This window comes from Cuculus canorus, chromosome 9 (assembly GCF_017976375.1).
Source record: "Cuculus canorus isolate bCucCan1 chromosome 9, bCucCan1.pri, whole genome shotgun sequence".
NCBI classification, from domain to species: Eukaryota; Metazoa; Chordata; class Aves; order Cuculiformes; family Cuculidae; genus Cuculus; species Cuculus canorus.
Genome location: NC_071409.1, coordinates 26,002,247 through 26,014,017, shown reverse-complemented (window position 1 = coordinate 26,014,017; position 11,771 = coordinate 26,002,247). Strand labels below are relative to the sequence as shown.

General features: G+C 54.0%; 1 protein-coding gene across 3 annotated transcripts; it reads left to right on the top strand.

Moving 5' to 3' along the window:
• Positions 1–115: 115 nt before the first annotated feature.
• Positions 116–11,457, top strand: LOC104065251 (tubulin alpha-3 chain). Of its 3 annotated transcripts, none has more exons than XM_054073942.1 (5): positions 116–2,197; positions 8,212–8,434; positions 8,662–8,810; positions 9,517–10,197; positions 10,886–11,457. In XM_054073942.1, exons 1-5 carry the CDS (start codon positions 2,168–2,170, stop codon positions 11,180–11,182), a joined length of 1,380 nt encoding a protein of 459 aa, XP_053929917.1. In that variant the 5' UTR covers positions 116–2,167; the 3' UTR covers positions 11,183–11,457. The 3 variants fall into 3 exon arrangements, with proteins under 3 accessions (XP_053929917.1, XP_053929918.1, XP_053929919.1); XM_054073943.1 differs by lacking the exon at positions 116–2,197 and adding an exon at positions 4,509–4,930; XM_054073944.1 differs by lacking the exon at positions 116–2,197 and adding an exon at positions 6,265–6,909.
• The last annotated feature ends 314 nt before the right edge of the window (positions 11,458–11,771 follow it).

The following is an 11,771-nucleotide window of genomic DNA, read 5'->3' as shown; positions in this document are numbered from 1 at the left end:
TTACAGTGATCTGTGACCAGTGATGTGGGTGTTGCGATCAGTCCAGTCGTGTTGTACTAGAACACTTGAAGGGTATAAGGATCCTGTGTAAAACCACATTCAGGTGCCCAATTTTGCTTAACAAAATTGGCATTTTTCCTCCTCAGGAAATGTGCTGAGCTGCAAAGCCAGGCCAGGAAGGCAGCCAAGGCTGTGGATGCTGCAGCAGCGAGCGACGTGGCCGGCTGTGGCTCAGCAGCAGGGACGCCAGGCAGCCCGGGTGCCTGTGGCTCGGAGCGAGATGACTGTAAAACACCATGGGGCTGTGCTGGGAGACAGCCGGGAAGAGTGACGCTGCCGGTTCTCAAACTCAGGCACATCCTTTAGGTATGGGGCTGAAGCGATGTTGCGATGGGCTCAGGTGCTGGGGCGATGCGTGGAACAAACAAGTAAGAGCCAAGGGATCAGGCAGTGGTGCAACCACATCCTTCAGCTCACTTTCCAGCCAAAGTATCTAAGCCAACACGAGCATCCGTGCAATGAGTTCTCCTGGTTTCCTTGAGCAAGAACAAGCGGCTGAGACATTTTGCTGGGAGAACACATGCCACTAATAAGGCAGTAAATAAAATCCATGTGCAATGCTTTACAGTTCAGTTGTAATTAACTCTGCACTGCCAAAAGAACTGAAGCCAGTACTGCACATTAGTTGCACATTAATGTGAATGTTCATCCGCTCTCGGCTGGCTGGATCTCTGGAGACTGTGGCTTTTATTTCACTTCTGCGTATGCCAAAACCACGGTGGCCCAGTGGGACCTGCATGGAGCCAGCACTCTACATGGAGCCGCTATTCCTTCTAAAAGCCCAGCTAAAATCCAGCAAGGCTGAAAGCAAATCCTGGCAAGTTAACATCCATTTTCAACAGTGGAAGGAAGGAGGTAAGAGCGTGAAGGACTCTGGCCGCCCTCCAGGGGCTGTGCCTGTACACACATCCCACGCCTCACATCAAATTCAGCCAGACTTATGATTATGAGCCAGGTTGCTTTTTGTTGTGGAAGAGCAGCAAAGCTCCTGCCAGTGCTGCAGAGCCTCTGCTGGGATCAGCGCCTCGCTCCAGCTCTCTCCCAGTGGTGACCCTGGCTCTGTGGGAGATGTGGCCATAAAGGTCGGATCTTCCTCTAGGTACTAGAAAGCTCCCCTGCAATGCCAGGGAAGGACAGAAAGGGCCACCTCAATGCGCGGCGTGGCCTGTGACCTCTGATGAGAGGATGCTGTTCACAGGGAGCCTTTGGGATGCACCACAGAGCGAAGCCATGGTTTGTGTAGCCACAAGCAATTTTTGGCACATCAGTAAATTTAGGAAGCACACAGACAACTCTGGCTGCATCTGCTGGAACTCACTATGCCCATCGTTGGTCGCTTTCTGTAGTATTTCCCTGCCTAACGATAAACGTTGATTAAGAATGTCAGTGCTGTGCGATTCCTTAGGTAGATTTCTTACAGAAAGAAGCAGTGGTTGCAAATTCTGAGCTGCCTCTGCCAATTCCGGCTGTATCTGGAAGAGGAGTGCAGGTCTTCAGTGGGAAGCCCGCTGTGGGTCTCAAGGGGATTTCACAGAATCATGGAATGGTTTTGGGTTGGAAGCGACCTCAAAGCCCATCCAGTGCCACCCCTGCCATGGGCAGGGACACCTCCCACTGGATCAGGGGCTCCAAGCCCCATCCAACCTGGCCTGGAACCCCTCCAGGGATGGGGCAGCCACCACTGCTCTGGGCACCCTGGGCCAGGGCTTCCCCACTCTCACAGGAGAACATTTCTCCCTGAGAGCTCATCTCAATCCCCCCTCTTTCAGCTGAAAACTGTCCCCCTTCTCCCACCCCTGCACTCCCTGATCAACAGCCCCTCCCCACATTTCCTACAGCCTCTTTCAGCACCGGAAGCTCCTCCGGTCCCTTCCAAGCTACGTGTGCGCAGAGCGCCCCGCTCAAGGGGCTGCGGATGCGTAGTGTGGCGCCCTCCAAAGGGCACGTACGCGCAGCGGGGTCTCCCGCAAGAGGCTACGTATGCGCAGCGGGGCTCCATCGCGAGCTACGTATGCGCGGCGGCCCCTCCGCCCCCAAGTGACGTATGTGCAGCAAGGCTCCCTGAAGAGGCTCCGTACGCGCAGCGTGACCCCCCCGCCAGTTACGAATGCACAGCGGGGTCTCCTTCGAGAGCTACGTATGCGCAGCGGTCCCCACCCCTCCCAAGTTACGTATGCGCATCGGGGTCTCCCTCGCCAGCTACGTATGCGCAGCAGACCTCCTGGAGGGGCTACGTCCGCGCAGTGCGGCCCCTCCCGCGCACGCGCGGTGCCGCCGTCTAGCGCCCCCCGTCAGGCGCCAAGATGGCGGCGGCGGCGGCGGCAGCGGCCTCCTCGCTGTCCCGCGGCGCCGTTGCCCTCTGCGCTCTCTTCTCGCTCCGCCTGCAGCGCGGCCGCCGCCTCCGCGAAGCCGCCCGGCGTCTGCGCTGCTCCCGCCACCGCCGCGCCTTCCGCCGGCGCCGCCACCGCTTCGCCGCCCTCTGCCTGGCAGCGCAGCGCAGCGCGGGCTCGGCCTCGGCCTCGTCGCCCTCGCCGTGTGGGCGGGAGCGGCGCCTGTGGAGCAAAGCGCGCAGCTCGGCCTTCTGGGAGACGGTGCGCTGCAAGGCCTTCAGCCGGCGGGAGTGGGTGCAGCATTTCCGCCTCAGCCCGGCCACCTTTGATTTCCTGTGTGGGCGGCTGCGAGCGGCCATTGAGCGCCGCGACACCTCCATGCGCCGGGCAGTGCCACCTGAGATCCGCCTGGCGCTCACCCTGTGGCGCCTGGGAGCATGCGCTGAGTACCGGGCGGTGGAGGAGCGCTTCGGCGTGTCCCGCTCCACCGTCTGTCAAATCCTCCGCGATGTTTGCCAAGCCGTCGTCGCTATCTTCGCACCACTTTACGCTTCCCCGCCTCGTTCTGCTTCGCAGTTCCCGCTCCCTCAGCTTGCTGGTGTCTTCACGCGACTCCGCGTCCCCATCCGGGCGCCTCCCACCGATGCCGCGCTCTACAGCGTCGGAAGGGGATGCCATGCTGTTGTCCTCCAAGCTGCCATTGATGCTTACGGACGCTTCTGGGCCGTTGAAGTGACGCGTCCGGGCATTGGCATCCACGGCTCCGCCCTTTATGCACGCGCCCAGAGTGGGGCACTTTGTCCCGCTCCTCCCTTGGATTTTGGGGGCCTCACCGTGCCCCCGTATCTCCTGGGGCGTCCAGGGGACCCCTTGTTGCCATGGTTGTTGCATCCCTATGGCAAAGCGGAAAGTGGGAAGGGGAGAGGGCGTCGTCGCTTTGACGCAGGGGCAGCGGCAGCACAGATGGCAGCGGCTTCGGCATTGGGGCGGCTACGAGGGCGATGGCGGTGTCTCCAGAGGCGGAACGATACGGATTTGGGCTTCCTGCCCACCCTGCTCCTGGCTTGCTGCCTCCTCCACAATGTCTGCCAGGCACGGGGGGATCCCTGCCCCACAGGGACCCCTGGGATTATGGGGGGCACAGGGTGGGCAGAGGGGGTAGAGGAGGAGGGAGAGGGCCTGGAGGAAGAGGAGGAGGAAGAGAGGGCTGCAGCAGCTGCGGCCGCACAACAGATTCGGGATGCAGTGGCAGCAGCGATGCAGGGATGAGTGGGGACTTAGGGGGGGTCCCAGAGCCATGGAGAGGGGGGAACTTGGGGGGTTCAGGACCCATGGTGAGAGGAGGATCTCTGGGTCCCAGTCCTATGGTGAGTGGGGCATTTAGGGGTCCCAGTCCCATGGCAAGGGGCATCCCAAACCTGCAGCAAGGGGGAAAACTTGGGGGTGCAGGACCCATAATGGAGGGGACACACACGGAAGTCATGGCCCCGTAGAAAGGGAAGACACAGCCCCACGCCAAGGGGGGGACTTGAGGGATCCTGGCAACACGGTAAGGGGGTCTGAGGGAGACTTGGGGGTCTGAGACCCACAGTGAGGGGGGGAACTGGAAGCCATGGAGAGGGGAAGACCCAGGGATCCCAGCCTCGTAGTGAGGGGGTGACAGTGGGATCTGGGACCCATAGCAAAGGGAAAACTCTGAGGGTCCTGGCCCCATGTCGAGGAAAGCACCTGGGGGTCCCAGACCCATGTCAGGGTGGACATCTGGGTATCTGGGACCTGCAGTGCGGGAGGGACTAGGAGGTCCATTGAGGATCTGGGGGTCTTTTCCCCACAGCGAGGAGAGGAGACAGGAACTGGGTGCTAATAAATGTCCATTTTGGAAGCAGCTCCAAAGTACTGAATTCTACCCCCAAAATGGGGCCATGGTGCATCTGGATCCGCATGTCTCTGCCCCATGGCAGGGAGTTCCTGCCCCATCGTAGAGGTCTCTGCCCCAGAGCAGAGTGTCTGTTCCCCATAGTGTGGTCTCTGGGTACCTGCCCCTCAGCGGCTTGTTTGTGCCCTAAAGAGGGAGTCTCTGCCCCATAGAGGGGGTCCCAGCGCCATAGCTGTGGGTCTCTGCCCCACAGGAAGGGTCTCTGCCGCAGTTCAGCGCGGGCCTGTCTGGACCAGCAGCCAAATGCGAGCGGTTGGGTCCCAGTTCTCTTCCCGCTCCCGGGGAAAGGGGAATGAGAGAAGAAGGATTTGTGGGTCAGGAACTGAACCGGTTTTACTAAATTAATAATGAAGATACAATTAATTGATTGTGATCCCAATTTTATCCTGTGGGTGATGGTTATGGGATGGAATCCTGTTGGTTTGGGGTCTCTGCTCCTCCCTTTTGCTGCCCTTTTCCCTTAAAGCACTCCCAGAGCTTGAAAATGGCCTTGGATTCTGTTGGAATCAGGATTAGCACAGGCTCCTCTGCATCCCAGAACGCTGCGTGATTCCTAAGAGAGAGAAACCCCGCCTGGAAGCCATACTGGGAATGCTTGGAAAATGTAATTCCTCAAAGTTGGAAGTGGATTTGGCTTCACCTCCAAGCGGAGCACTGGGCAACGACTTGGGAATTTGACCAGGGCCAATCCGAACGGCTTGAAGGTGCTTACAGCAAAGAGTTGGGATGGGATCCATGTAAAAGGGACCCTTGGAGGGAATTGGGAGCCACTGACCGTGTGGAAACTGGGATTTTATGGGAAAAGGACTGGGATCATGCTGGGATTTGGCTTTATGGAAACTATAGGACAATGTTCACAGGCAGCTCCCAGGGAGTTTCCATCCAGTCACGTGGGTGGGATTTGCAGAGTTTTAATCCATACGGAAACTGGAATAACGGGAATAAAAAGTTTGGAGCTGAGTGCTGGAAAGCACAGGGCGAGGATGCTATCAGGAAGGGCAGGATGAAGGTGGGAGAAGGATCAGCCCTGCAGAGCACGGCTCGAGGACCCCAGCAAAGAGGCCAAGTGCTGGAAACAGGCCCGAGAGTGGGACTGGGGACCCCAACGTGGCTGCCCTGACACCAAAGTCATAGAATGGGTTGGGTTGTAGGGACATTACAGCCTTAGGCCCGCCCCGCAGGCTCTGGCCCCGCCCACCGCAGCCAATCAGCGCTCTGCGGCGGCCGCCAGCAGCCAATGGGAAGCAAGCGCGTGCAGCAGGTGGCAACGCCGTGGAGAGCCCGAAGCCAATCAGCGCTCTGCACTCGCTCCCGCCTAGAGCCGAGCAGCCAATGGGGAGCGAGCGTGCCGGCACGAGAGCACGTGACGACAGAGCTCGCAGCCAATCATCGCGCTGCTCTCGCCGCTGCCTCGCGCGGAGCAGCCCGTACAGAGCGAGCGCCTCGGGGCAGTTGGAGGTGACCGGAGCGGTGCGGGCGCAGCTCCTCGGCCTCGCCAGGCACAATGGTGGGAGCGGGCCCCGCGGCTGGAAGAGGGAGGCGCTCGGGAGGCTTCGCTGCGGCGGCCGGCGCGGTGTCCGCCCGCACGTGCTGGGCGGGGCTGAGCCTGGCGTCGCCGCCGCCTCAGTGAAGCCGGAGGCGCGGGGAGCGGCCGGGGTTATAAGGGGAAACGCAGGAGGCCTCGGCGGCTCTGGGAGGGGGCGGGCAGGCGGAGAAGCTGCCGTGCCTGCGGGAAACGAGGCGGAGGGGCAGGCGGGAACCGGTGGGAGCCGCCGCCCGCAGAGCGGGCGGGGTTGGGATGAGGGGGACGGACGGGACCGGGGAGTGGGTGCAAGCAATCGGAGGTGAGGGGAGCGCGGGGGGGGAGTGGGCGCAACCAATCAGGGTAGGGCGTGGGAGTCAGTGGTGTGGGCGGTGGGTTGGTGGGCGCAACCAATCAGAGGGGAGGGGGGAGCCTGGCATCCAATGGGAGGGTGGGTCGGTGAGGAGGTTCTGGAAACTGGGAGGAGGCAGGGGCTCCTCACAGTGGAGCAGGCTGCTCCAAGCCCCATACAGGCTGGCCCCGAACGCCTTTGGGGGTGGGGCAGCTGTCGCTTCCCTGGACGACCTGGGCCAGGCTCCCCCCCACACACTCACCTGATGAAGAATTTCTTCTTAATGTCTAATCTCAATCTTGCTACTTCCAGTTTAAAGCCATTCGCCCTTGTCCTTTAGCTCCAGGGCCTTGTAAAAAGCACCTCCCCAGCTTTCCTGAGCCCCTTACAGTACTGGAAGCTGCTTTAAGGTCTTCCTGGAGCTTTCTCCAGGCTGAACAACCCCAACTATTTCAGCCTGTCATAGCAGAGGTGCTCCAGCCCTGGGATCATCTTTGTGACCTCTTCTGGATCCGTTCCAACAGTTTCATCTCGTTATGTTGAGGATTCCAGAACTGAACACAGGATTTTGTGTGTGGACTCACAAGTGGGCCAGATGTCACGGTTCGGCCCCAGCCTGGCCAGTTTCTGCAGCTAAAATGGAGCAGTTGGGCGCCCAGTTCCCTTCCCTTCCGACTCCCAGGGAAAGGAAAATGGGAGGAACATACTTGTGGGTTGGAAACTAAAACTACAGCTTTAATGAAATAATAATGATGAAAATAATTAAAAAGTAATAGAATATATACACATATATGAGACTGCCCCCCCATCCCCTCAATGACTCCGTCACCACAAATACTGCAGAGCAGACGTGAGGAAAATGGTCTGAGGTATGGAGGGAGCTTGACTCAGGAACTGGATTCAAGAATGCATGGTGCAGATTCAAGGGCAAACAGCTTCTTGCTGGGCGGCAGCCGTCGAAGTGAGAGAGAGAGAGAGAGAGCAATTACCCTTGTGATTTCTCAGTTTTATAGCAAGTATGGCCTATATGGGATGGAATTCTCTGTTGGTCAGTTTGGGGGTAACTCTCCTGTCCGCCCCTTCCTGCAGGTGTCACCTTTTTTTTTGCCAGCTCGAGGATAGCCTTGGTTTCTGTAGGAAGAAGTGTAAGCAATGGTCTCTGCATACCAGTGCCCCATGTTATCACTTCTAGAGAGAAACACTGTCCAAAAAACCATGCAGTTCACTCTCAGAAAATGAAGTTGCTTAGATGAGACTCAGCTGAAGTCAAAAAGCTAATTCTACTTTAGCTGAAACTGACACACCAGGCAGTCTTGTTTTCCTTTCCCACCTCTGTTCTTTCCTTTCTGTGTTATCATAGTCAGCTGGGAAAACAGCTCCTTTCCCTCACGGGTGTTGGGCAAAGCTGAGGTTCTGAGAGACTGAACCCATGGCAAGATTGCTGAGAATCCAAGGAGCTACCTAAAAGTGGGCAGCTGGTATTGGATTGGGACTCTGGGATGGTTTCACAGAGAAGTCCAGTAGTAGCCAAGGGCTGGAACCCTCTGTGCTCGTTGTAAAGGAAAATGTGCTGCATGGTCCTGCGCAGAACAGATACTTCTAGCACTTACCCAGTACATGATTTGGTAATAAATCAAAGGAATCTGGGGATATTCTATAATGAAATTTTCCAGAACTAAAGAACATAAAGAACTAGGCAGAACATCGAAGATACAAGATACATGCAGCATGGTAAAGGGTGATGAGCCTGCATCCACCCTGTGTATTCACAGAGATGATGTTGTGTTTAAGATCTTCCAATATTCTCGAAGTCAGTCCAGGGCAAGAAAAGCGAGTAGGTTCTTGCAGAGCATTTAATCAGCTAAATTGTCAATTGAGCAACCAGGGAGTACTGCAGCAGCGAAAGAGGATGGAAAGATACAACCCACAGATACCTGATAAGGCGGAGAATAAAATCTAGAAGACAGGTAGCTCTGTATCTCATTAACACGCTTCTGTTTTGAATTTGCAGCGTGAATGCATTTCCATCCACGTCGGTCAGGCTGGTGTTCAGATTGGCAATGCCTGTTGGGAATTGTATTGTCTTGAACATGGGATCCAGCCTGATGGAAGCATGCCTGATGATAAAACTTCTGGAGGTGGAGATGACTCATTCAACACTTTTTTCAGCGAGACAGGAGCTGGGAAGCATGTTCCCAGAGCAGTGTTTTTGGACCTTGAGCCAACTGTAGTTGGTATGTACCCAGCTTTAACCTCAGTGTCAAAAGGAAGATCCCCTCTGGATTCCCTGCAGTCTTTTTGTCTGTGAGAGGATTTTAAAAGATGTGTGTGGATGCCATTTTGAGATTTGAGGTTACTGTTACTCAAAATAAATGATGTGTGCGCTTAGTGTACAGTCACTGGGCAGCTTACCCAGAACTCCACAGATGGAATTGATGTGTGGTGTTTTCTTTCTTCATAGATGAAGTACGCACAGGCACATACAAAGGCTTATTCCATCCTGAGCAGCTCATCACTGGGAAAGAAGATGCGGCCAATAATTATGCCAGAGGCCATTATACCATTGGCAAAGAGATTGTTGATCTGGTGCTGGACCGCACTCGCAAACTGGTGAGTTTTTTTCCATTCATACTGCAAGTCCATACTGAAAATAATTGATACAGCTCTAGTGAGCTCTAATCATAGTTTGCTGTGGGTGTTCCCTAAGAATTTTGATTGTTTAAAGCAAAACAAAACTTTTATGTCCTTGCTCCCCTCTAGTTAAATAAAAACACAGTCAGTAAAACAAACTACTTCAGGCTCTGAAATATCATTATTTGAAAGCATTTTAAAGATACCTCAAAGACAGATTAGAAAAGCCTTGAACAAGTGTAACAACATTGTTACACTTAACTTGTCTGCTTGTGATTCCCAGTTGGAATCAGGCTATTATGTGTCCCACTAAATATTTCTAGTGCCCTCTACCTCAGGTTTTGGTTAAATGCTTAGCAGTTTTAATTGTTTCTCTAATAGTTGTTTTATCTTGACATTCAGTTGTGAGAAATTCACGTAGCATGATAGGATTCAGAGTGAAATAGTGACTCTCTAAAATTACAAAAAGATCTCAACCAACCTTGTTTTTGACATGTCGTTCATCCTGGTTGAAAGCCTTTGATGAAAAAGATGTGCAAGGAAAAAGGAAGACTGCTTTTAACAGGTGCTGGTTATTGTAACAATCTAGAACCAAGGATTGCTTTTGAATGATAATTTGAATACTGCTTTCTCCAAAACCATCACTAACTTTATTTTTCTCCTGCTTTTCCCCACCTCATTACAGGCTGATCTGTGCACGGGGCTACAAGGTTTCCTTATCTTTCATAGTTTTGGAGGAGGCACTGGGTCAGGGTTTACATCTCTGCTCATGGAAAGGCTCTCTGTTGACTACGGCAGAAAATCAAAACTAGAGTTTGCCATTTATCCTGCACCACAGGTTTCCACTGCTGTAGTAGAACCGTACAACTCCATTCTCACCACCCACACAACACTGGAGCATTCCGACTGTGCCTTTATGGTCGATAATGAAGCTACTTACGATATCTGTCGTCGTAACCTGGACATTGAACGTCCTACTTATACCAATTTAAACCGATTAATTGGGCAGATTGTTTCATCCATCACAGCTTCGCTGCGTTTTGATGGAGCCCTCAACGTAGACCTGGCAGAATTTCAAACTAACCTTGTCCCCTACCCACGAATCCATTTCCCCCTAGTTACATACGCCCCAATCATCTCTGCTGAAAAAGCCTATCATGAGCAGCTCTCAGTGCCTGAAATCACCAACGCGTGCTTCGAGCCGGCCAACCAAATGGTGAAGTGCGACCCTCGCCATGGCAAGTACATGGCCTGCTGCATGTTGTACAGGGGGGACGTTGTTCCCAAAGACGTCAACGCCGCTATCGCCACCATCAAGACAAAACGCACCATTCAGTTTGTGGATTGGTGCCCAACTGGGTTCAAGGTACGTACGCAGCTTTTGAGGTGCTTGATGTTTGTATTCTGGATTGTACAGTGTTGTGTCTCTAGAATCATAGAATAGTAGAATCATTTGGTTGGAAAAGACTTTTGAGAACGGGTCCAACCGTCCCTGTCCCACTATTAAACCAGATCCCTGAGCACCTCATCCACCTGGCTGTGAAACCCCTCCAGGGATGGGGTCTCCACCACCTCCTGCGCAGCCTCTGACAGGGCCCCAGAACCCTTGTGGTGAATAATTTTTTTCTAATACTCATTCTGAACCTGCCCTGGTGCGACTTGAGGCCGTTTCCTCTCATCCCATTGCTTGTGACCTGGGAACAGAGCCCAGCACCCACCTCACCACACCCTCCTTTCGGGCAGTTGCAGACAGCGATGAGGTCTCCCCTCAGCCTCTTCTTTTCCAGGTCCCTCAGCCGCCTCTCATAATCCTTGTTCTCCAGCCCCTTCCCCAGCTCCGTTCCCATCTCTGGATGTGCTCCAGCCCCTCAATGTCCTCCTCGGAGTGAGGGGCCCAAAACTGAACCCAGGATTCCAGGTGTGGCCTCAACAGTGCTGAGTGCAGAATCCCTGTTGTGTATTTGTTGGTAACACTGATGATTTTGAATTCGTAACAGAAACAAGTCTTGAAGCCTTCACACTTGTAAGGAAGGTTCTGCTTTGCTTTCTTGCAGGTGGGCATCAACTACCAGCCCCCCACTGTGGTGCCGGGCGCTGACCTTGCCAAGGTGCAGCGAGCTGTCTGTATGCTCAGCAACACGACGGCGATTGCTGAAGCCTGGGCTCGCCTTGACCACAAATTCGATCTCATGTATGCGAAGCGTGCCTTTGTCCATTGGTATGTCGGGGAGGGAATGGAGGAGGGGGAATTTTCAGAAGCCCGGGAAGATCTTGCTGCTCTTGAGAAAGATTACGAAGAAGTTGGCTTGGATTCAACTGAAGTGGAGGGAGAAGAAGGAGATGAATACTGAGACAACTGAAGTCTAGCAGAAGTTTAATTGCAGAACCCTGGTCACTTGTTCAATTGTTTTCAAATACAGTTTTAAAGGTTGATGATGAAAAATTCAACGTGCTGCTCCTGCAAGCTAAGTCTGTTTCCACATCTCTGTCAGCTTTATTCTTCCTGTGAGTTAGGTGCGGTGTATTCTGCAAATCAGAATGGTTTATGAAATAGAACTCGCTTGTGTTGTTAAAAAAAGAATTGCACAGCCCTGTTTACTTGTTTGATTGGTTTCAAATAAATGTTTTAAAGGTTCTGCTGTTGTTTTTTTCTCTTTACCACTGATGTGTAAACTCCCTAAGGAGTTTGCAGGGTTTGGTTGCACCCAGTTACGTGCCAATGACAATAAATCATAGAGTCATGGAATGATTTGGGTTGGAAGGGACCTTAAAGATCTTCTAGTCCCACCTCCTGCCATGGGCAGGGACACCTCCCACTGGATCAGGGGCTCCAAGCCCCATCCAACCTGGCCTGGAACCCCTCCAGGGATGGGGCAGCCACCACTGCTCTGGGCACCCTGGGCCAGCGCTGGCCCTGTTGAACCCCGTGAGGTTCTCGCA

Bases quoted from the DNA above. Each gene is read 5' to 3' on its own strand.
- LOC104065251 (XM_054073942.1), top strand. From the start codon at position 2,168: ATGCACAGCGGGGTCTCCTTCGAGAGCTAC. The intron at 2,198-8,211 runs GTATGCGCAGCG...TTGAATTTGCAG, and splicing joins GGGTCTCCTTCGAGAGCTAC to CGTGAATGCATTTCCATCCA. The intron at 10,198-10,885 runs GTACGTACGCAG...GCTTTCTTGCAG, and splicing joins GGTGCCCAACTGGGTTCAAG to GTGGGCATCAACTACCAGCC.